This window comes from Pseudorasbora parva, chromosome 1 (genome assembly GCF_024679245.1).
Source record: "Pseudorasbora parva isolate DD20220531a chromosome 1, ASM2467924v1, whole genome shotgun sequence".
Classification (NCBI taxonomy): domain Eukaryota; kingdom Metazoa; phylum Chordata; class Actinopteri; order Cypriniformes; family Gobionidae; genus Pseudorasbora; species Pseudorasbora parva.
In genome coordinates this window covers 43,657,032-43,682,838 of record NC_090172.1, presented here as the reverse complement: position 1 = coordinate 43,682,838, position 25,807 = coordinate 43,657,032, and the positions used below count along the sequence as shown (strand labels likewise).

At 38.4% G+C, this 25,807-nt stretch overlaps 1 protein-coding gene across 2 annotated transcripts; it reads left to right on the top strand.

The window, feature by feature from the left end:
- Window positions 1–22,945, top strand: mindy2 (MINDY lysine 48 deubiquitinase 2). Of its 2 annotated transcripts, XM_067441823.1 has the most exons (10): window positions 1–919; window positions 2,602–2,652; window positions 2,810–2,867; window positions 10,555–10,619; window positions 14,534–14,692; window positions 15,303–15,405; window positions 16,786–16,928; window positions 17,921–18,094; window positions 21,886–22,074; window positions 22,312–22,945. In XM_067441823.1, exons 1-10 carry the CDS (start codon window positions 98–100, stop codon window positions 22,474–22,476), a joined length of 1,929 nt encoding a protein of 642 aa, XP_067297924.1. In that variant the 5' UTR covers window positions 1–97; the 3' UTR covers window positions 22,477–22,945. The 2 variants fall into 2 exon arrangements, with proteins under 2 accessions (XP_067297924.1, XP_067297934.1); XM_067441833.1 differs by lacking the exon at window positions 2,602–2,652.
- Window positions 22,946–25,807: the final 2,862 nt, after the last annotated feature.

Below are 25,807 nucleotides of genomic sequence, written 5' to 3'. Positions count from 1 at the left end.
GAAGGGATGACGTCAGAGGGGGAGATGTCATGGCGTCGTCGGAGCTGAGACTGGAGCTTGCCATCTAGTTAAAGGTTGTCGTCGATGTGTCAGCGAAATGGAGAAGAATGCAAACCCTCATCGAGACGCAGGAGGAAGTGTCCTGTGCACCGCTATTCGTGCAGAACCCGCAGATATCAAAACAGTCAGCGGAATGAAAGATGTCTGCGAGAAGACAGAGACTTTGACTACTTGTGCAAGTGCTAGCGGTGCTAATGCTACACCCTGCACACAGACAACAGATGCTGCTGAGACAGTAAGCAAGAGCGCACAACCGAGCGTTTTACCAGAGACACTGTCGCCAGGGGCCCCGGACCAGCTGAGCAACGGGATGGGATACGAGCCGTTGATGACCGCCGCTGCGAAAAAGGAGGGTGGCAACTCAAAGTTAGTAAACAACCTCACGGGAGAGCAATCTGACATCAATAATGTGCAAGCGGACGGTTTGGATGGAGGGACGCAAGAAACGACGAAGCTGGCCAAGCCTACTTATTTGTGTCCAGACAAAGCGAAACCTGCCAACTCGAATACAAACGATCACACCGTTTCCGAGGGTCCTCCGAGTGGGAGTGAGCCCAGCATCGCAGGAGAGTCCCGCAGCTTTGATTCACTAGAGTCCTTCTCCAATCTGAACTCCTGTCCGAGTTCAGACCTCAACAGTGAAGGACTAGAGGACAAGGGACTGGCTTTGGCTATTCAGGGTGAATACGGGGCCGAGGGAACGAAAATCCTCTGTCCTAAAGACAGGGTGACCGGTCAGTCGTTGTACCACATTAAGTGGATAAAGTGGAAGGAGGAGAACACGCCTATCATCACACAGAATGAGAACGGGCCGTGCCCGCTGCTGGCTATTATGAATGTCCTGCTATTGTCATGGAAGGTAAATAAGATGAGATACTGCTCGTTTGACATCCACAGTTAGTACCACCCAAGGTATAGACGTGTACTGTCTGTGTATTGGCCATTGGCTTGTGTTTGTCTACTAAGTAAGCACAATATGTTTCGTAAAACCAGTTGTCACTGGCTGTAAATAAAGGCGCAATCATAAATTATTTGCTTATTAAATTGCAGTACACTTACAAGAGATCGCTCATGTTTATCTTCTAGACCAGAAGTGTCCAATCCTCCTCCCGGAGAGCCACTGTCCTGCAAAATCCAACCCCTATTAAACACACCTGAAGTAACTAATCAAGGCCTTACTAGGCATACTAGACATTACCCTGGCAGGTGTGTTGAAGCAAGTTGGAGCTAATCTCTGCTGGACACATCGGCCCTCCCTGACTGAGTCTGGACACCCTGTTCTAGAGGTGTTTTAGTCTTCAAAGTGTGGGTCTCATGGGAGCTGCAATGTTGACATCCATGACCCACTGTGTAATGTGGTTTACAAAGTTACTAATAATATCAATTGATAATACACCTTATGTAGTGATGGTACGGGACATTATGTGTGTGATTTAGACAGTCCAACAGAATAAGTGCAAGTTGCTACAATGCAGCCTACACAGCAAGCTGTGAGTAAAGAAACGTAATGCATCTAGGCATAAAGGTATAAAGTAAACCATGACTACTAGGGACTACTATTTCCGGGGTTCTCAGAAGCGGAAGTCGTCATGGTTTGGTAAACTTCTATAGTGGCGAATGGGTGATGAAATGTTATTTTTCTATTTCTGCTCCATTAGCAGAACAACTTTTCAAAAAGTGAAAAACATATATAGAGATTGATCCCAGCAGTCTGAAGAGAGAATGTGAACTTTGCCGCCACTAACTCAGCCATTGTATTAACACACTCGCAGCAGCGTTCCTTTTTTTGTAACTTATTGCCAACACGGTAATAAAACACAAAGTTTAGCGTTATAAATGTATGTTATATTGTTTTAAATTAGGAATAAAAAAAATCCTCACTACATTTGCTGTGTTGATTACTGTGGAAAACAAGTCATCATAGTCTGTTGGCCAAATCAGAGCCAACGAAACATGAACGTTTTTCCACCGATTTAATCTTTTTTTTACTGTTCAGTAATCGTTTCTGTGAATGTGAATTTTTTTGTGTGACTTATTTAACTACGGTCCATATTTGACTAAACAAATTCTAAAAAAGTGGAGACATGAAATGCAATTAAGAATGGAACGCATCTTTTTACTGTCATCTGACAGTGTTTTGTAATAGCAGTTGTTTAGTTAATTGATTTGAGATTGATTTTGGATTCTGATTTCATCTTCAGATTTGTCTCTATCTCCAGATTTTTAAATAACATCCCCATTATTTTAGACACATACCACTATCATGGTTTCATCCTAAACAGTTATTTTACAGACACCAGTAACTTCTGGCTTTCAGCCCTGTACTCATTTGCATTATAAAGATGACATTTAATTATTGGCTTTGACAGTGAGTTGGCAGGCACATGAGGCACTATTTCAGTGCACAGTCTTTCATCTTGAAAAAAGAGGCACTATGTTTTTCAGCTGTGACTGCTTTAAAAGCCACTGGCATCTCATGGAGATGATAGCCACATTCAGGCTGTTTTTAAGATGTTTGGGGGTTTTTTTCTCTTCTCATAGTGCAGTTATGCTGATACAGCAGTCCATTTCAACAACATCAGTACCCCTTACGTATGTGTGTAACTGTCTTATATATATATATATATATATATATATATATATATATATATATATATATATATATATATATATATATATATATATATGACCATGAGCAATTGGTCATTTAAGCTGATTTTAAAATGATTTCTCCCTGGTTTTGGTACAGGTCAAGCTCCCACCAATGATGGAGATAATAACAGCAGAGCAGCTGATGGAATATCTTGGTAAGCGTAATTTGCATTATAAATGTGGACTCTATATGTGGTCTTGTTGACACAGTACCTATCCAATGGAGGGTTCAGTAGAAAGATGTTTCAGGTTTTATTTAATTTTATAGCTAATAAAAAAAGATGTAGAGATGCAAAGTAGGGTGAGCTCGCTGACAAAACTGTAATGGGAACGCTATGCTCAAGTCTTTCTGTCTACTTCTTTCCGCAGCTTCATGTCACTAATTGCTAGTTCGTTCCCAAAAAGAAAATTTAAATTTATCCACCATAGGACACCAAATTATAGTAAGAATCAGGCAAAAGCTAGGCATGTCATCCTAATTATAGGATTGTGTAATGTTATTTCAACATACACTCTCTGGTTATTTTCAGCATGTACATTTCTATGGCTTCATAAAGTCAGTCTGTATATCAAACTAGACTGTTGTGCGTTCGATAAACAGCCTGATAAAAATCTGAGAACCAGAAAATGTGATATGTGTTCAGGTGCTGATGGACAGCACCAGATCAGGGAAATACCCAACGTCACAGAGTCCAGATCCCTATTTCCACTGTGGCATGTTGACCTGGAACACAGAAGTGTTGCATTACTGCAGTGTGACAGTTGCTTGGACTTCACATTGCATTTAGCTTTTTATTACTAATTCAAAAGTTTTTAATAGTTTAAAAGCATCTTGTCCACTAGTCCCAAATATCATTGATGTTATGTAAAAGCAGATTGTTAAAGAAAAAAAGTGCTGTGCCTGCTACAAAGAAAATACACTGCTGTTTAAAGAAAGTTAGTCATGACCTGGGAATGTTTGATTGGATCTGAATGTTGTGACACTTTATGATGAGTGTTTTAACTCCAAGCGGTTTTATTTTTGCCTCACACTCCAGAAATGCCAAGTATGAGATGAATATAGATACCAGCTCTGTAGGTGTTGTTCAGAGGTCGGTGTCTGTTCAGTGGTTTCTCTTAACAGTCCTTGAAGACCTTTACGAACACATTTAGTCATTTAGCAGATGCTTTACCAAAACGGAACATCACAAGCGATTTATGAAATGCAGAATCTTTACTGGATTCAGATTGTGCTTTGTTTGGAACCTTTCTGGAAAGTCTAGACTTTATGAACCCCCTTATAAAGTGCAGTGGTTGTGACCGCAGAGGATGTGGTCTCGAAATGTCATTCCTTACATGGGTGTGGTTGCTTTGGTGTATGTTTTCAGTTTTAAAAACTTTTATAAGATATTTATTTACTAAGAAGGAGAATTTTTATTAAGCATGCATGTTTGGATGGCAGATGATATGGTTAAAGAGCTGGTAAAACCCATTCTTTCGAAGACCTGATTGTGTTTGCGGGTTGCACTGTAAAGTGTTCATGCTTTGTTTAAAAAAAAAAAATCATTATTTTTCATATAATTTACCTTTATTCTACACTGCTCTGTCCCTTCTTGTAAAAACGGTCTGATGGTTTCCGGGTTCTATGAAGCCAGTCCCTTAAAAATACGCAATGGGCTCAGATTGGTTAGCTGGCCCAGCTGTGTTCTGATTCGCTAACCACCTAGTTCACGTGTTTGATGATCAGTATAGGCTTGTTCGAGATCCATCGGCACTGCGCAGACTGATCGGTGTATGACATCAAAGTACCGCGAGAGAGATTCAAAAGCATAAGAAGTAGTTTGCTCTACAATTGTTCTCGCGATACTTTGATGTCATATGCTGATCAGTCTGCGCAGCGCCAATGGATCTCGAACAAGCCTTAAGTTATCACGGGCTGTGGGCAGGGCGCCACCATTATGTGTTTTCAACATTGTCAGGGAGTCGGAGCCTGCTGGATTTACAACACAAGATCATCCACTTCACCTGATATATGTTATGCAGGGATCCAAACAGTGCACTTTTTGGCGCCTCCCGCTTTTTTCACGTCAGTTTGGGTGACGTGTGTGAAAATTGCAGATCCGATGAGTTTTTTAGATGGGGGGTGGGAGGGGGTCTGATTATAGTTTCACCAACAATAATTCTGGATTGCCTCCACCAAACAGTAAATATGAGCTAGTAAATCAAAACACTGAGCTAGTGAGCGCGGGTGAACCGCTATAGAGTTTCTTCTGGCTGCACATCTTTTAATGTCTGTGGTATCTGCCACTGCAGTTCGACGACACATATCCCTGCATTAGGTCTTAAAGGGGCAGTAGCCTTTAGTGCTGTCTGTTTAATGTCAAACAAAAGATAAGAACATCAATCGCTGCTTTTCATTGAATAGCTCTCTCTTTTTTGATCATACATGTGTTTGCATCCCTGGTTATGTGACATTACGTGAGGGAACAGGGTCGAAAATGGTTGTGTTAGTTGATCGCTAAAGTTATCACGTGCTGTGGGCGTCCGGCCGCCTTTATATGTTTGTTACAACACTGACGGAGCCTGCTGGATTTACAACACAATATCATCCACTTCACCTGATATATGTAATGTGACATTACGTGAGGGAACAGGGTAGAAAATGATTGTCTTAGTTGTTCGGTAAAGTTATCACCGGCTGTGCGCCGTTATGTTTAAACACTGACGGAGATGGGGCATGCTTGCTGGATTACAACCTTGGATCATCTCCTGATATGTGTGACATTTTTTGATTGTTTAATGTAATTTGAAGTGTATGAAACCTAAAATAAAGTCTCTCACTCACTCAGTCTCTGGCTCAGCGCCAGTCAACGCGCTATATCGGATTTACATTTTTTAATTTGGCAGTTGATCGCTGAACGTTGTAATCATATATGTGATCATACGCTGCAGGGACCAGCCTACAATGTCATCGTCAACGGGTTAACAAACTGGTTTGCCTCTGCCTCTCTTGTCATTTGTTTACTTCCTTGCTAAAAACGGACAATTAACAATACAAACTATTACAGGAAAACACATAGATGAAAAATAAATCATATTTGCAGATTATGGCCCGTAAACAGCTTCTGTTTTTAAAGTTGGAACTGCTCCATCTTTCAGGACAAGCCGTTGTGCGAATCCTGCATTGAACTCGCAACGATTGTGAGCTTTAATTCCTCCATAAAATGTGCAGCACAGAGAGCGAGATTTAAATTTGAACCATTGACTAACTCCCCTGTCCCTAAGAAGGCTGAACAAAGTGGACCTACAATCCGGATGAAAATAACAGCGTTTCGTCGGCATTGCAAAATGGCCCGCCCCCCTTATTTAATATTCTCAAAGGAGGGGTTTATGTAAATATTGATGTCAGCGAGTCTGAAAGAAAAGACTGTAGTTCCCTACCGGCCGTTTGTCCTTAGAAATTATTTCTTTAAAAGCAAATATCTCCTTTTGCTTTAAATTTTGAAAACAGTACAAATTTAGTTATATACCATTCTAAAATAATAATAAAAATTATGATTATTAATGTAGAATTGTATTTAATTATATATGTAGTATATAAAAATAATAATTGTTGTTGTTATTATAGCTCATGCCATTAGATATTGTCCCATTTTGTTGCATAGGAATGAGGCTAAAATATAAATTATAATTTAAAATCCAGTATATGTTTGTTATTATTATTATTATTATTATTTTATTCATTGGATTTACTGTATGTAAAATGATTACATTCCCGCGAGCCTGACAAGCCAGACCCACATCAAGATGTTTGGTCTGGGAACTCACCATTGACAGGGCTCAATCCGAGGGGCGGGATAAACGGTTGTTTTTCAAACTCCCTCTGCACGCGATAGGATAGCGCTACACCAACCAGAGCAACGTGAAGCGGAGCTAGCTGATTAAACTTTCGCCGTATTTAGTCGGCAAAACTCTGAACACATCTTCCTTTACCGTTCTTTGTTCTTTTCTCAAAGAAAAGCTTAACTCCAAATCTTCCATAGTCACGGCCAAAGCCGATTTGAAAGACCGCCGTTCGCCAGCTTCTGTGTTTACTAGTAGCACGCGGAAGCTCTGCAACTCTGCCATCATTATTTTAAGACCCACCCACTCCATACACGATGTGATTGGCCTGACCAGAGTTTGGTGTTTCCAGCTCGCAAATCCATGGAGAGTTGCTTGACAACACTCGCGGCAAATTAGATGTGCGTCTAGACTTCTAGGCTGCATTTCTGCCCCATTTTTGACTGAACTTGCAATAAAATGGGAGAGCTTATCGTGCAATAAGTGACAAGGTACAAAAGCTTCAGGTTAGAAACAGGTCAGTTTTGCAGCTTGGAAAACTTGACTACTAAAGGTGTAACGGTACACAAAACTGACGGTTAAGTACAAATACGTGTACCGTTACACCCCTATTGACTACTTTGAACATGCTTGAGGCCATACACACCCCATTCCCAGCTGTCTGTCTAGAGACCATTCTGAAGTGTTCCTCATATTGCTGAGCTGTTGATAAGGACTCTAAAGAATTCCTGACCTATAGGACACAGAAATCCCCTAGATACAAAACGTGTCAGATGGAGAGTGCGCCAGCTGGGCACTTTTTACTTTTGCTGTTGAAAGTTTGACCTTCTGAATGTTTCTTTTAAGGTACTCCCATCATAGCGTGGAGCTTCATTTATTCAGAAGCATATACTCACTTATCCTCTATGAAACAACCATGCTTAGCTACACAGTCATCTGTAAATTGCTTTTCTCTGCCCTAGGTGCTGTAAGCTGTTTAACTCCATTAGACAGCATGTATCTCACTCTCCCTCTCGGCTGTACTTTACAACACTGTTAGTGCTTCATTTCCAGGCAAAGTCAGTGGCACACGAACAAACTCTGACAACTACACAGTCTTATCTGATTTGATAAATGCATGCACTTCAGTTACTGTTCTTTTTCTGTGAAAATACTATTGTATGTTTCCCAAGTAACCCGATAAGTTATTTTACACTAAAGGCTAGATCAATGTTCAATATATTAAACTGATACAGAAGTGTAAAATATTTAATTAGCATCAAAGCAATTTTGCTAAAGCCGGATGACTGACTTTTGTCATTAAATGTTTTTTTTTTTTATAATTCCAACAATTGCAGCATGAACTTGTAAGACTTGGTGAAGATTTGTTTTGTCTACTTATTGTCCTTGTTTTCAAAAATTACAAATCTGTCATAATTTTGTCATCTTGATGCTATTCCAAACCTGTCACACTTTATTCATTTGTGGAACACAATTGAACTTGTCGCTCTTCTTTTTTTCCCCAACTGCTTTGGACAGCGACTGAGGCTTTCCAGCTGCAAACGGGATGCATAATACTTTCCATAAAAGTTTTATAAAAGTTGGCATATTACTGGTGTGTTATATTCCAAGTCTTTTTATGGTAAATTTGTGTGACTCCAAAAAAGTCATTATTCCCCAAAAATTATCTGTAACACAATCATGAGTCAATTTTGTGTTGTTCTTTATTGTTTGTTTTTTAGAATTATTAAGTGTACAAAATATAAGTCTGTGACTCACACAATCTTCAGAAGACTTAGATTATTCCGCACACCGTCTTATGGACCACTCTTTTATGATATATTATGACATCTCCATGCCAGCTATTTGTATGAAAAAGTCGAGCCAGTACAATTCTTTTTTGTGTTCCACAGAAGTAATAAAGTCATGTGGTTTTGGAGCCATGTGAGACAACAATGGCAGAATCTTCATTTTTGCCTTTACAGCTTGATGTAATAAAGTCAAAAGTCAAGCAGAAGCAGAAGCTTTTTAATGGGTTCTGATAAGAGGAGAGGCCCGGTATGGGAGAGACAAAGAGATCGGCTGAGGAAGAGATCAGCTGGAGAGGAACTAAAAGAGAAAAAAATGAAGAGGCGAGAGTTGGAACAGGAGTGTTTTTGCTGAGCAGAAATAAGCGAAAGTAGCCCAAATGAACCTGCCTGTGCTAGGCCGCATTCTTGGCACTGATCAGAGGAAGCAGGAGTCTGAGGGAGTGGGCCGAAAATAAAACAGCCGAGCTTCACGCTTCTCTCTCACGCGTTTGTGCTTTGGCAAAGGAAAAACATCTAAGCTTCCTCTGGTATTTTGAACTTAATTGTTTTGAACTATGGCATGTGCGACCATATAATTCAGTGTCACTGAATTATTATTACAATGACAAAACACTGGAAAGCTTTGAAAGGTGACAAGTATGTGGGAATCAATAGCAATAGACCGCTCTGGAATGGAACATACAGCGATTTGGCCTTGATTTAATGGTCAGTACAGCCGAGCAGTGCTCCTGTACTCCTGTGTAGCTGTGTGTGTGTTCAGAATGTTAATGAGACGGATGACAGGTGCGCCGGTATTGGAGCAAAACCCAGGGTCAGTTCTTTTCATCTCTGTCTGTTCCAGCCCCTATCACTGATCTGGAGGAGGGTTAGTTCGGACAAGATATGAAGGACAATTATAAAACTTGCATAGAGGTCAAATTAAATGCTTAATTTAATTCTGAAACTACTAGTTTTGAGGTTAGTTCCTTGGAGGACTACATCATTTGAGGATTTTTAAATTTTGTATTAATAATAACAACAATAATAATTATTATTAATATTATAATTTTTAATAAAAAGTGTAACTCTGGACCACAAAACCAGTCATAAGCCACAGGGGTATATTTGTGGCAATAGCCAACTATACATTGTATGGTTTAAAATTATCGATTTCACTTTTATGCCAAAAACCATTAGGATATTAAGTTAAAAAAAATATGTTCCATGAAGATATTTTCAAAATTTCCTGCTGTAATTAATATAAAACATTTATTAGTAGAAGTAATATGTTTTGCTAAGGACTTTATTTGGACAACTTTAAAGGCGATTTTCTCAATATTTTGCACCCTTAGATTACAGATTTTCAATAACTGTATCTCAGCCAAATATTGTCATATCCTGAAAGCTTATTTATTGAACTTTCAGGTTGTGTATAAATAGCATTTTCTGCAAATTGACCCTTATGATTGGTTTTGTGGTCCCATGTCACAAATAACAATTACAAAAAACAAAATGTTAAACCATCAAACTTTTATTTTTTAACGGAAATCCGCTTGGAGCCCTTCAAGCTTCTCTTTGATGAGTGCTTCTCATTAGAAGTATGGGAACATCGTTAGTGCAAATGCACGGTAAAATGACTCGAACTCAGAGTAGATTTTGCTCCACAGAGACTCCATCTCAATGCTAATGTGTTAAATGTGAATATATGCATGGTTTCTGAGTGCTGTGGGAAACTTACTGTACTGTGAGTCATTTGCTGCCTTATTGGGCATGACCGGTTAAAAACACATGTCCCCTTCTTTGCAAGTATTTGTTTTTTCTATAGACATGTATTTTTTGTGATATTGAAATTTGTGACGAGAATTACAAAAATTCAATGATATCAACATTTTGATGATATAAAAACATTCTTTAAAGCCAAAAGAACTATATTTTTATCGTAAAATAAAATGACTCCTATCGTGATATTTCGACCTTGTAGGCCCATCCACTAAAACAGGTAGGCTCCAATCACTGTCTTTCCACAGTACTGGCAGACATTCACACTAAAGCTTTAAATACAGAAAGGCTGGGGTTATAAATACTGCTTTTGGTTTATTGGCATATGTAGATGGTTGGTAATTACAACAGGGTGAATTGCAGAGTGATGTCTCCTATGAGCATGTGTTTTCAATAAGTGCACCGTCTTTCAAATGTTTTTTCACTAACCCTCCCTTTATTTTTCTTTCTTGCTTTCACTCCTTCACAACAGGAGACTATATCCTTGAAGCCAAGCCAAAAGAGATCTCGGAGGCTCAGCGACTGAACTACGAACAGGTAAAAGAAACAGCAATTTTGCTTGCAACTCACAGAATACAACTCAATCCAAGAAAGCCAGTCTGTTTATGTAGCTTACATAGCTAACACTCAGAGCGAGGAGTAAAAGGTAAGGCATAAGGCTCTGACAGAGGAAAAAACATTAGCCAAGACACATATAGACACTTAGACACATATTTTAAATGTTGTTCTTGTAAAGAGCATGGCTTGGTTCTCTGTCATTAAATAGATCGTTTTTATCTGTGGGATTAAAGTGCTTTTAGAAAACAAGCTTTAGTAGTCATCTAGATCAGCACCGATCCATCCCAGCAGGAAGTATGCATGGAATCGCCATTGAATTAAAGGAATTGTGAGAACTGGTCCATTCCAGTCTGGATCCAACAGTTTATAATAGGAGTGAATATCATCATTGTGTTGCATTGAGAGAGTATGAACTTCTCATAGAGCTGTTCGCTCCACAGCGTTTGGCATGTACGGATATCGGGTCAAGAGAGATGGCTCATTTCTCTTCACGCGTGGCTGGTATGAGATGCATGTTCTGGGCCTTCTAGTGATTCGATTTTGGATAATCTTTATTATACCACAAAGCCTGTCAAAAATGATGACAAATTTATATTTCACCCCTTCAGGTCAGTTATGGTAAGTTTGCCAGTTAAAGTGATAGTTCATCCAAAAATGAAAATGTGATGTGTATCTGCTTACCCCCAGGGTATCCAAGATGTAGGTGTGTTTGTTTCTACAGTAGAACACAAATGAAGATTTTTAACTCCAACCGTTGCTCGTATAAAGCATGTCAATGGGGTGTTTTTCTATGAGAGTAAAAAACACACAGAAATACGAATCCATATTAAACCCTGTGGCTCGTGGCGACACATTGATGTCTTAAGACACAAAACGATCTGTTTCTGTGAGAAACCAATCAGTATTTATTTTTTTAACCTTGTATCAGACAAATCTCATCTAGCATTACCAACGTCATTACTTCCGCCAGAAAAGGTAAAAAAAAAAATATATATATATATATATATGAGAGAGAGAGAGAGAGAGAGAGAGAGAGAGAGAGAGAGAGAGAGAGAGAGAGAGAGATTCCTCATTAGTGCTGCGCAAATCGGTCAAATAATGCATCTATGTAAAAATACAGGTATATCTATGATCACGCCGGGTTTTGACCTTACTTGACAATGTAATGGCATTGGGGATACTAGATGAGATTTGTCTCATAATAAGGTAAAATTACACAAATACAGATTGTTTTGTGTCTTAAGGTGTCATCACGAGCCGTTTAATATGGATTCGTATGTCTGTGTGTTTTTTACTCTCATAGTGACTCTCATAGAAAACACCCCATTGACATGCAATATACAAGCAACAGTTGGATTTAAAAATCTTCATTTGTGTTGAAGAAACAAACAGACCTACATCTTGGATACTCTAGGGATAAGCAGATAAACATCACATTTTCATTTTTGGTTGAACTAACCCTTTAAGGCTGTTTGCTGTTAGATGCTGTCATCACACCAATTTAGGGAGAAAAACATTACACTACCATTCAAAAGCTTTGGGTAAGGTTTTTTATTTTATTTTTATTTTTAGAAATTGTATTTTATACATATTTTATAAAATAATGTCTCTTTTAAATGCCATTATAATATATTCAATTTAAAATTTCAAGCAGTTAAAAGTGGAGTGAGTCTATTTTTGTATGTGAGGATTAAGACAGCAGTGTTTCTGATGTTCCTGAGAGTGTGTTTTTGTTTATTGGAGTAGGTGGAGGCTGACTGGATTTATGCTCCTTTACTTCTCGTCTTGCTCGTCTGTATGAGATTTTGCTTTGCTCTTGAGTTTTGATCTAGTTTTGTTTTTTATACTGTACTTATCTTCCAGAGTTTAACTGAGCTTCATTCATGCTTGAATAATGCTGTTTCTCTACACTGCAGGTCAGCTGACTGTCTTTGGCCAGGCTCTGTGTGTGTGTTGACAGTTAGTGAAGCGCTTTTTTGGCAGTAAGAGAGAGTGAGAGACACACACACACGCACAAACACAAAAGGACCGGAAGAACTTTAATGGTCCTGCCTGCTCTCTTTGTGTCTATCTTAGTGTGTTTAGCCTTAGTGTGTAAACAGTGCATATTATCATCACTCAGGTTTGACTGTGTTTATCAGCTGTTTTTCAGTCTAATAGATGTTTTGATTGTATTAAAGCTTTTATAGCCATCTCAGTGAATATTGCTGGACTGAAACGAGAGTAAAAGAGCTGGAAAAAGTGGGTCAGGGCAGTGGAGTGGTTCAGAAACGCTGGCAGGGGCACAGGGACAGAGCCTGGCCACACACAGGCTGGGCGTGGGTGGGGGTTGGAAGGGGTGCCAGGCTCAACGGAACTGAATGGTAGAAGTGGGTGGATGGGTCTTGGCTGATCGGTCAACGCTTATCTGACCCCAGTGCCAGTTCTACATGCTTTCATCCACCCACTGGCCATCGGGTCAGCCTGTGCCACACTGATTCATCCAGCTCTTGTTCCAGGAGACCTAGGACTCATGACTCTGCAGTTTTATAAAGGTGTCTAGTGTTGGTTTGGAAACATCATACATTTATTGAGCAGCAAGATGATGACCTGTGCTATTCTGATCAGAGTCAAGGTGAGATATGAAGGCTGTGCTCACTCAGTGTCAGAATACGGTTGTCAGATTTTGTCTCGTCTCGTTTCGGGTAGGGTATGACAAAAATGGACTGCTGTGTCTAGATTGGAAATGTCTACTTGAAATTTTAAATCAAAACCAAATTTGCTCTCTTGATATGTTATTCTGATGTGTTTTATACCACATGTCTGATATGAAAAAAAGCATTGAAGACTTAAAACAAAAAGTCTTAATATTAACTATCATTATCTGTCACTTTGGTTATAGGCATTATTCAAGATCATCGCTGGAATAGAGTCGACTCCAGTTACTTGATCTGATCCTGTTTGTGTACAAGACAAAGGATTATCCTTTAAGTAAATGTGTGGATCACAAACACTGAAGTGAAAATTAATGTGGGATCTAATGAAAGTCATAAATGCCTTTATCTGAAAAACTTGACTATTAAACTATAAACTATGAGAGTCTGTCTCATCCGAATAAACATAGAAATATACATTATACAAAATATGTATGATTACTGAAATATTATACAAGTAATGCTAAAATAACACTGAATGCTGTTGACCTATCAGCTTCCAAAGCTGGAACTTTTTAAATCAAATCTAGAATTCCAGTGAATGGGACTGAATTAAGTGAAAGTGCAAGGAAATCCCTTGTAAAACCAGAAAATGTCCACTACAGAAATCTCTCACGAAAGGGCAAAGATAATCTCAATGGTTTCTAGGGATTCATGGGGTTTGATATATCATGTGGTTGTTACATGGTTGTGTTACAAGCTCTAATCCCTACAACTGTCCACACAAACTCACTTTGCGAGCTGTGTCCGATCGGCACTACAGATGGTGGGTCCTTAAAAGTGAGAGTGGGACAGATTATTATTATCATCATAGGGTCTGGACGGTAATATCAAATGCTGAACACACGTGCCTTGCATATGTACACACTGCAACTGTTGAACTCCTCTGGAGTTTTGTAGCCTTGCAGTGACTTGTGTTTGTGAGTCTGCAGCTGTGCTGTTTGAGAGTAAGTGGACGGCCATTATGATCAAAACAGAAAGACAGGAAGTAAAGGAGGGGAACTGGGTGTTTAGAGCTGTATTGGCGCTTGTCTAGAGAGTTATGATATTTTTCCTGCTTGAGACAATTCATTGGGTGTGACATTTAACAGAAATGCATGCATGTGTTGTGTTGGGGGAAAAATAGTAACTATTCACTTATTGTTTTTTTATTGTTATTTTCCTTTATAATTGATTTGCTTGCTCTGTCTCTTTCTTTAGAATATGAGTGATGCAATGGCGGTGCTGCATAAACTGCAGACAGGACTGGATGTAAACGTTAAGTTCACAGACGTGCGGGTATTCGAGTACACACCCGAGTGCATCGTCTTCGACCTGCTGGATATCCCGCTCTACCACGGATGGCTGGTCGACCCACAGGTCTGCATGTGGCCTTTCATTTCAAAACCTTACTCTACAGTGGTTATATGCTTCGTTTCATAAGTAGCTTTAGTGAGGGAAAAAAGCTTCTTTTTTAATTATTTAATAATAAAAAATATTTAGAAATATATTAAATGCCTGATTTATCAAATAAATTGGAAATATGTGTTCATATATATTGCTATGAACTATATACTTGATATGAAAAACCTTTAAATTAAGATGCACATTTTCATTTTTCTGGCAAACAGATAATTTAATAGAACTCATGAAAAGTGGCTTTAGAATCAATATATAGTTGGTTTTAGTTCTATCTCATTGGACATAAGCTCATCACTGGGCTACAACAGCAATCAATTCAGTTCAGTTTGTCAGTCAATGTTTCACGCATCGCACCATGAGCATCTTGGTTTCACAATGCCGATATAAGTTAAAAACTGTTGAAAAAGCGTGCTGCAGTTTGCAGGTATGTTATGTACAGATTAAATTGATTGTTCAAATGAACACATTCATTGATAGCACTTATAAAAAAATCACCTATGTGGAACATTTCAATTCATGCTAATATTTTGACCAGCATATTGTCTTTTTGTTTTATCGCTCTCTGTAGATGGCTGATATAGTGAAGGCAGTGGGGAACTGCAGCTATAACCAGTTGGTGGAGAAGATAATCAGCTGTAAGCAGTCAGACAGCAGCGAGCTGGCCGGGGAAGGTGGGTATTCGCTGTCTTTATCTGTCTTCTCCTCCTTTTCCTTTCACACATTCATCCAGGCTACTACTTATAGAAGGCAAGTGTTCATCTGTAGCATTTCCCCTTTCCCTTCTGCATTTGGATGTATTAATGTCTCGGATACATTTCTCCATGTCCTGAATGGTGTTTGCATCATTCAAATAAACAACTATCAGAGTGAGTCTTTTAAGCACCCTCCTTCCTTTCCCAATACCTGTTTTTAGGTATCTGAAATCCTCTATCCTTTTCTTAGTGTTTGTGTCTAAATATATCAAATGTAATTTCTTGCTCATTCTGTAAGAACACATCAAAATGTACTGTTTCTCTGTTGCTGCACAGATATTTGCCCTTTTTTCTCTCTCCGGCTGATTTTCGAAATCTGTCCCTGTACAAGCATATGCGAGTCTGTGTCTGTCAGCCTATGTGATTTTTGTGTTAAAAAAAATGGCCAGTGTTATATATTTAGTTCAATTGAGTACTTACAATATTCCAAATGTTTCCAACTATTTGTAAATTGTGAGAAAAATTGCTATTTTAACCAAGGAGTCTGAGGGAGTCTCCTGTCAAATGTGTCATATCTCCATTACCCTCGGTTTCTGAGTTTTATTTGGCAGAAGCGCTTTTCTCTTAGCAGTGTGAACAAGTGTCACAGCAGACACTGAGCGAACGCACAGAGTAACCTCATAACATCATTTTAAACACACTTAAATGTATCTAATGCGATAAACAGAGCTGAATAACCTTATACTCATGACCGGAAAAGCAAAAATAGTGCGGGCGCCCGGCGACTGTGTCCTGTCATAATAAAAGTCCCGGTGCTCGCGAGGCGTGTTTGTGTAACAATCGCTCCAGCAGCCGTGCTCAGCTCCACAACACTCGGTCCTGCTCTGCTTCATACTACAGTAAAGTTAATAACCGCATCCATCAACATTTGTTACAAAGTATGAGGGAGTAGTTAAAAAAATTATTTAAAAAAAAAATTTCTTAATTTATTCACCCTTATGTTGTTCTAAACCACCAGTCACAATGAATAGAGGTTGAGACATCAAAATATAGTACCATAAAAGTCTCCTAAAATTAGTTAATGTGAGTCATTCGCAATATTGCAAGTCTTCCGAAGTCATATGATAGTTTTGTGTGAGAAAGAGACTGAAATTAAAGCTGTTTATTTACTCTTCACCAGTGTTGACCACTGAAATCAGTCTGGTTCGTGAACGAATCATTCAAAACTATTTTGTGAACTGAATCAACTAGGGGATCAATCTAAGGTGGAGATCAAGATTTTGCATGCATAAATGTATTTTGATTCTATATTATACTGTGTGTGTGTCAGAGGTCTCACACTGCCTCTTTCTTTTCCAGGATTTGTAGCAGAGCAGTTTCTGAACAGCACAGCAACTCAGCTAACATATCACGGCCTATGCGAACTCACCTCTACCGTACAGGAGGGAGAACTGTGTGTCTTCTTCAGGAACAATCACTTCAGCACTATGACCAAATTTAAGGTGCTTACATTTGAGTGTTACGTCTGCAGTGCTCTATGCTGCTGTAAATAAGCGCTTCAGTAAGCAAAGATAATTTGGTACATTTGTCTATAGAGGGATGCTGTATGTTGGTGCCCCCCAGTGGATAAAAACAAATTTAAACTGCTACTGTGAAGACTATAAATATAGTATACCAAATTACCACAATTTAGCATATTTGAAAGGTCAAGGTCTGTCCAAAATCGCATGCAAGTAAACTGATATGTTCTTCTTGGTTCTTTTTGAAGTTGCATTAGGCTTTTACAATAGTTTTAGTTTCATCCTATTTGACACCACAAATTATACAATCCGCAATACATCAGAAACAGCTTAAAATAATAAATTAAAAAAAACCTGCAAAGTCAATACTTGCTGACAATGAAATATACTCAGAATTTGCCATTTCTGCTACAGTATAATTGTAACTACTGGTATATATTATTCAGTAACATAAACAGATTTTTTTATTCAGAATAAACCTATGATCAAAAGTCAGGCTCACGAGATTAATTCACAATAAATCATGCCATCCAGAAATCTGTTTAAATTTAAAAATATATATATATCTATTTCATTTTTGTTTATGCTAGTTCCCATTTATAGTGTGTTTAATCATATTTGAAGAGTTTATTTTTATATATATATTTTAAAATCTATAATATTACTAATTCAGGGCTAAACTGAATGTGAGAGTCAGAGAGAATTTGAATCGTTTTGGATGTTGACTCTATATAACCCCCAGCTGTCTTATCAGGGAGACTGTAGAGCCTCTGTCTTTTATCTGGAGGAAGTAGAGTTGTTTTGTAACAGCAGGATTCACTTTACCCACAGATAAAACTCTTCCATGATCCTCATGTACACACTTCAGAACTTGACACCACTGCTGCTCAGTCTGCAAGTGCTGAAAGATTGATGGACGAGAGTGTTTTAGGCCGCTGAAGTGTTTTTATAAATGCTCTCTCTGTGTTCCTCAGGCCCAGCTGTACCTGCTGGTGACAGATCAGGGGTTTCTCACTGAGGAGAAGGTGGTTTGGGAAAGTCTGCATAATGTTGACGGAGATGGGAACTTCTGTGACTCAGAGTTTCATCTGAGGCCGCCCTCTGACCCAGAAACCGTGTACCGTGGTCAGCAGGACCAGATCGATCAGGTCAGGACAGGACTGTAATTGTTTCTCAGGGTTGATGCCTGTGAAAGAACAGTTTCATGGCTCCGCTATGAGAAAGCTCATACAGTGGAATGTCCGTGGAAACAGTTCACTGCGTTCAAGTGTCATTTCTGTCATATGCACAACCAATCGAAAGTTTGATGTCAATAAGATTAAGAATTGATTATTCAGCAATGAAACAGTAAGGCTGTGTGTCCACCCAAAAGCATTTTTAGCCAGCTGAAAACACCTAACTGTGGGCGCTTGAGCGTTTTGTTGTTGAGACACTTTGCTTGCTATGATACGGAATGTTACAATTTACTAGTGTTACTAGTATCTAATTTCACAGATAGTTTGTTTCTGTTTTGTTTTAATATAAAATGTTGATAGAATATAAAGTATTTGCTCGGGCTGTTGTTTTGAATTATTTTGTTTCATTATTATGCATGTTGTTGTCATTTGTTCCCGTTGTACAAACAGGATGTGGCGATTGGTCATTTGGTATTTGTCCCGCCCCTCCTTCACTGTGATTGGGTAGAACGATGCACTCATTATAGTCACTTTTTACTCAGCCATCCAAAGTTGAACATTAATCAACTCCGCGACCAATTAAAAAACGCCAAGCGCTCCTCTTTGGTGGACACACATGGCCTAAAGACGTTTACATTCATTGTTAGAAAAGATTACACAGCTTACAAATAAATGCTTTCTATAAAAAAGCAGCACAACCATGTTCAATATTGACAATAATAAAAACATCAGCATTTTAGATTGATTTCTGATGGATCGTGTGACTGAAGACTCGAGTTATGATGCTGAAAATTCAGCTTTGTTTTTATATTAAAATTGAAAACGGTTATTTTAAATTATATTTCACACACACACAAAAAAAAAAAACAGTTTTCGCTGTATTTTTGATCAAATAAATGCAGCTTTGTTGAGCTCAAGACAACTTTTGAATGATAGTTTAGTAGACAAGGATACGCACGCTTTAGCTTAATGAGGTTGTCGCTCCTAATCTGTCAAGCTGATATTAGATAGAGCGAGTTATAATTCAGGTGATTACTTGTCCCAAAGCTTTTTAATACATGATAAAATGTTCTGGGTCTTTTCCAGGTACTAGTCTTATGAAAAGCATGAAGTCCAGTCCTGCAGCAATAATTATTTTAATTACTTTTTAAAGATCCAATCCCCAAAGCCTTCAAATAGTTCCTCTGCTTCTGGACATCAACAGCCCCATCTGTATGTCCTCAGGAAGTATGCTTTGTGTTACCAAATGGTAATTTCATGACGGCAAAACTCCACAGTGCCCCTCAGATAAAGACGGCCTCTGGAGACTAATGTTACAGTGGGCCATGAATGTTGACACATCCAGTTGAGATGCAGCCAGGCTCTGTGAGAGAGCAGTTTATCTCGATTGGGCTTTGTAACGCACTGCTGTCCTCTAGCACCAATTCTGCTCCATTACCCCGCTGGAAACTCTCCTCAATTATTGATGTTAAAAGCTTCCAAATCCTTCCTCCAGTGTAACCCTCCCCTGTGCCTTTGGGAGCCTTTAATGCACGGTGACCGAACAAAAGTGCTTCACGTAACACAGATTCTTTCGTTCTCTGTCTGTCTTCTGCTGTTGTATTGGCTATTTAATAATGAAGTGTCTATATGAGTGAAGCGCTTGCTCTCTAGCAAGCAGTCAGTCATTACTCTAATACAGACGTTGTACTGATGTGCCATTTGGTCAGTCACATGGCTAACTAAATGGTCATGGGCTAACTCTCAGAATATATCCATGACGTACTGTGCTCTTTTTTTTCCATGAAATATTACGCAAGTTAATTACTACTGTAAGGATTCAGGCTAAGCTGTATTTTAATGCTCTACAGAGAGTAACAGGTCACCCACAAATTAAAATTGTCATCTACTCATGCCATTGATCTATATAGAGATCAGTGACTCACACTAATTATGTTCCAAAAGCGGTATGATTTTTATTGTGTAACCCAAAAGGAGTTATTTAAACAGTGCACTACAGGAGGACTGAGGCATTCTAGTCGTATAAATATACAGTAAATAATTAAAATCAATATATAGCGATGGGGAGTTGATTCCTCGACTCTGAGAGTTGGGGTCGACTCCAATACAGCAAGCAATCGACTCTTAGTGTCGACTCTGATCCCTATTTAGTTCATGGCAGTTAAGTGCACTATATAAGCAAGGAGAGAATAAAATGAAGCGAGGAAATCAGACACTGACGTAGTGCACCACGTCAGAGAGCTGTTGCAGAAATGTTGTCACACATTTATCCTACATGTACGGTAGCTTACTTTAGAAATAGATAACAGTCACAGCGACTTTAGTTTGTAATTATACATAGGCTTCCTCCATGCTAGCTTTAGTTTAATTCATGGTATATTAATGCAATAAATAGGTATAGGTTTGGTTTTCTATGGTTAATCTTGTGTTCATAATCATTATTCTAACCATAAATCATACCAAAAAAAAAAAAAAACTCACATCAAGAATAAACACATTAATAACTGTACATTATTGTATGTATTTAGTATCTTTAACTCCCCTTTTAAGACAATGATGATGTGCATTTAGCACCATCACTTGACAACAGCTGTTTTTTGGGACTTTATCCTCTAAAATTAGGTATCGCAACAGCTAGGTAGCAACATTGATAGGCAAGCCAAGTCATCGTTAAATTAGATGAATTTGGACGCTCCCACCAAAAGTGTGCTGTTTTAAAAAGGGTTTTAAGGCTTTGTGTCGGGGGGAAAAAAATAAAAAAATAAAAAGTGTCTTATTTCTTGCTGTTTTGATGTAAAGTAAATGGAGTCAATTCCATAGACTCCTACAGTGGGAGTCAGGAATTGGAGTCGACTCCAAAAAACCTGAAAATCGAACACCCCTATAAATATATAATAATACACTGTTCAAAAATGTGGGGTTTTGTTTTTAAAGAATTTAGTACTTCAATTCAGCAAGGATGTATTTAAATAGTTTCTATTCATCAAAGAACCGTGCAAAAAACACATAAAAGGTTAAGCAGTACAACAATTTTTAGCATTGATAATATAAAGAAATGTTTCTTCAGCAGAAAATCATCATATGAGAATGATTGCTGAAGGATCATGTGACTGAAGACTGGAGTAATGATGCAGGAATGTTACATTTTAAAAGAGAACTTTTTTATATTCAGAAACATGTTTATATGTCACCTGAAGGTATTTTAGATTTTCTATCTTACATAAAATTGAAATGTTTTATATAATTATTTAATATTTTATGAATGGTGATTGACCTTGAGTTTGCATGTAAATAGCATCAATGCTAGCATGGCATTAAAATGTAATAAACAAGTTACATTTTAAAATATTAAATAGAAATGTTACCCAGTATTAGAATAAAAAAGGTCATTTTAAATTGTAATAATATTCAACAATATTTCTGTCTTTTACTGTATATTTTATCAAAGAAATGCAGCATTAGTGAGCATAAGATATTTCAATATTACAAAATCTTACCGACCGCAAACTTTTGAATGTCACCAGCTACGCAAGTTGTAATGTAACATATGAAACATAAAGCTCCTAAAAGTAATATAAAAGAAGTATATATATTATTGCCTTCTACCATAGTGCATTCATTATGCAATACTATCATCGTCTACTTGTTAAATAACTCAATTTGTGTTTCAAGAAAAAAAATATTACAATTTTATTTTTTAACAATATGAGGACAATATGAGTAGATGATGACAGAATGTAAACATTTTTTCCCCCTTTGTAAAGGACTACCTGATGGCGCTGTCTCTGCAGCAGGAACAGCAGGCCTCAGACCTGGGTTGGGAACAAATCCCAGAAGGAATGAGTGATTTAGAGCTGGCCAAGAAACTGCAGGAGGAGGAGGACCGCAGAGCATCACAGTACTATCAAGAGCAGGAACAGGCGCAGGCAGCGGCAGCAGCTGCACAGGCACAGGTGAGTTAATAAACACATTCAAAATACTTACATATTTGTAAATGCACTAATGCATTTTAAATGAGCTTTCAAAGTTCACGAGAGAGAAGTCCATCGTTTCACTAGAAGATTGAATTATGCTCAAAAATGAAACATGCGCATGGATGAATCGTTTACAATATGTTAGAGCGAATGTTCATTTAATTTCTATTTTAAAGAGTTCAAACAAGAGGTTAATTTGTTTTTTCCTGTCTGCAGGGACAACAACCAGCAGAGGGCCCCGACCAGGTGGATAGAGCGGCAGCTGCTGGAGCCTCAGCAGGGGGAGCCACGGCTTCTCCGAGCCCAGGAAAACATCCCTCTACAGGGGAACGCAAACCCAAGAAGGACGCCAAGGACAAAGACAAATGCATCTTGTTGTAACAGCAGCAAACTACGTGCAGCACGAAACAGGCAGCAGTTTAATTCCAGTGGCCCTGCAACGCATCTCCCGGCGTGAGGTGGAGAGAGAACGAGCAACGGACGTGAAGCGTGACGGACTTGCCATTCTCAAGCCACTTGTGCCTGACTTTAACCCTCGGTGTTCTGAAGATGAAGCAGAGAGGGGTGTCACTACAAGGACTATCACTACATCTTTCGTAGAGCTGGCCAAATGTTCTCAGCAGGAAAACCACTGCACTGCACTATATTTGTGTGGGGTCATCCGAGAGGGTGGATTGTTTTTTTGTTTTTTTTTAGAAAAACAAGGTAATGTACACATAGCACTAGACAAAACAAATCCTCTTCCCCCTTAAAAAAGAAGGAAAAAACATGGCACCACTTTTTTCATTATACAAACCATTTTTGTGGATTTCCGTTATTGCTGTTGTTTATAAGCTATTTTATACAGGTTTACCCGTATTATATATATATATATATATATATATATATATATATATATATATATATATATATATATATATATATATATATATATATATATATATATATATATGCATATGCAGATTTGTTGTATTGTTCAGTTTCTGTTGTTTGACTGAAGGATATCTGAGATCTTTTAATGAAAGGCCGTTCACATGAGCAGGTAGCAAGCCAACAAATTTGCTTGGCAAAGGTGATGTCTCAGGACATGATGTAGGCCACGTAGTTCTTTGCCTGGCAGTCTGATGCCAAATTTAACAATGTTGAAATAGTAGGAGTCACCTCCATTTTAGAGAGCGTAGTCCTGATGAAACAGATTCATTTAAAAAAGGTTTTCATATTCTCAAGAAATAAGGAATTTCATTTAAAAAGGTTTTCTTTTTTTAAGACGTTGAAATTCCATTTGGTTACATATGTGTCAATAGGAAATGTACTGTTAATATCAGTGACTGACACTACTATTAAATGTACATAGCTTTAATCATTAGGTTATATAAAAAGACATGGACAATTTTTGCTTCACCCCAGCCCTTTTACATTTCAGCCAAAAGTCTGGTTCATATTTGCCTTATGAAGTAATTGAGTTGTATCTTTGTTGAATGAAAGTTATTGAGCGGTTAAGGAAATTGTGTGTTTCATCTCAATGTTTGTGTTTTCCTCCAGCTAGGGGTCGAACAATATAATGGGCCGATATCGATACTGAAATCTTGAGAGCGGGTTGTCCGATTCCTGGTAGAAATAACAGGACGAGATTTAACACTTCTGTTAATCAGCCAGGTGGTCACCGCTTTCACCCAATGCCGAAAAATGGCTTAACATTGGCCAAATAATGAGCTGGCTGATATCGGTCTGTCATTAACTACAGCTATAGTTTTCGCCCTCCTTCATGTACATTGTACATACTCATATGCTATATGGATGTAAGGTAGTAAAGGATTACTCAAGCCCATCCTGTTCCAGTGCTGCCTCCTAAGAGACAAGGTCTTTTCTATCCAAACATTCCAGCTGTATGCCTTGAGCTGAGCCTGAGACTCACAGAAACACTAACGTTGGGCTATTTTCCCTAGTGTTCTGCTCTCGCAATGCACGGATGAACAACTCCTGCATGTAGACGAGCTTGCGATGGTGAAGTCGTAGAACAGACAGTTGCCCAGTGGTAAAATGGGAGCACTAGTAGAATCTGTTTATGCTAGTCGAGGGCTGGAGCTGTTCCTTTGACGTTTGGTCCCTCAGAGGCCAATAATCTCTGTATATAAAAGCCTTACAATATTTACAGGATCTTTTATACTGACACAAATAGGTGCGAGAAAAGACTTGAGACAATCTGTAGACCTTACCATAGACAGAAAACCGCACAGGCCTTCACAGAAGGAACATATCCACGAGTGTCTTGCAAACAGTTTTGGTGTGTTTTAGGTTCCTTGGTAACGGATATAGATTCAAACTAATGTACAGCACATGGTTTGATTTGAAATAGTCCCCTTGTTGAGGTCCATTCACATCAAGTACGATCTCAGACATCAACATTGTCTTGTCCAGTTCCGCCTACATATAATACGCGTGGAATCATCCAGATGTACAAGATGTGGCCCTGATCTGGGCAGACACGGTATTGTTGTTGCTGTATATAAATATGCTGCTGTCTGGGATACTATACAGATTACAATAACGACAACTGCATTAGCGTCCACGCCAACGGATAATGACGAAGATTCTCTTTAATATAATCGCGCACGAACGGGACTTGTCACTTTAATGCCCGCGCGAGCTCTATAAAGCCGAGTGGATTCTAATTAAGTTAGCTGTTGATGTTTTCGTTTTTTTTTCATTTATCAGCTTGAAAAACAAAATCGTTCCGATTCCAACAACAATATTGTTCCTTATATCCAACCATATCGTCTCGTTAAAAGTTATTATAGCTGTAGTGCGGACTTCCCTATCCTTTGAAGTGCTCTTAGAATTAGAGCACTTAAAACGTTATCGTTATTTTCCTTGGAATGAACGTTCCTTTAAATTTTATAGCTGTAACTACAATTTCAACTCGTATGATTGGGCTTTTGAGACAAAACATGACTATTTTTCAAGTCGTTGTTACCTGAGGTGAATTAGCTGGCGTAACGTAACTTGTTTTTAGCCAGAAAGTGCACAACAGTTCATGTTTTATTGTTCCCCCAGAAGGTAATATTCACACATTTCACACTATAAGAACTATATATTTAAATGCATAAATATCAGTGAGCTTTGCGACTGTTTTCATTCGGTAGGAAGCGCTAGAGTTGGGAGAGAAATTGTTTTGTAATAGTTGTAGCCTACTGAGGTTGAGGTGAAATTAGACGGTAAATCATCGATTCTAACCAAACTTGGAAGAAAAAAGGTTATTACTATTGTAAGCTGACGCCGAGTTCTAATTCAGTTCATTGGTGAGAGTCAAATACTTACTCAACTATTGTTATACTTGCAGGTCAGGATAAATATGGACATTCCAGGGTGCTTTTGATCAGTGGCTGATTAAGGTCAACGTGCAACAGACTTCTCCTGCGCATATATGTACCCACTGTGCATTGGCTTATGTCGTTTGTATTGATTGCCAATAACTTTATTCTTCTGTGATGTGCTTCAGCTTTAACCATTTGCTTCTAAAATGGTCTTGCTAACTAGAGATGTGTGAAATGCCACAAGACTTTACATGTTAGTGGGATAAATACTCAAAATGTCATGTTTATAGAGAGAGGGAAAAGTGGTGGAGTTTGTGGGTGCTAGCTCTATAAATCAAAAAATACAAATCCCATTTCAAAGAGAAGATAGACGGAAAATGGCTTGAAACCATCTTATA

Excerpts from the sequence above, each read along its gene's own strand:
- mindy2 (XM_067441823.1), top strand. The coding sequence starts at position 98 with ATGGAGAAGAATGCAAACCCTCATCGAGACGCAGGAGGAAGTGTCCTG. Across the intron at positions 2,868-10,554 it reads GCAGCTGATGGAATATCTTG|GAGACTATATCCTTGAAGCC; the intron begins GTAAGCGTAATT and ends CCTTCACAACAG. Across the intron at positions 14,693-15,302 it reads GATGGCTGGTCGACCCACAG|ATGGCTGATATAGTGAAGGC; the intron begins GTCTGCATGTGG and ends CGCTCTCTGTAG.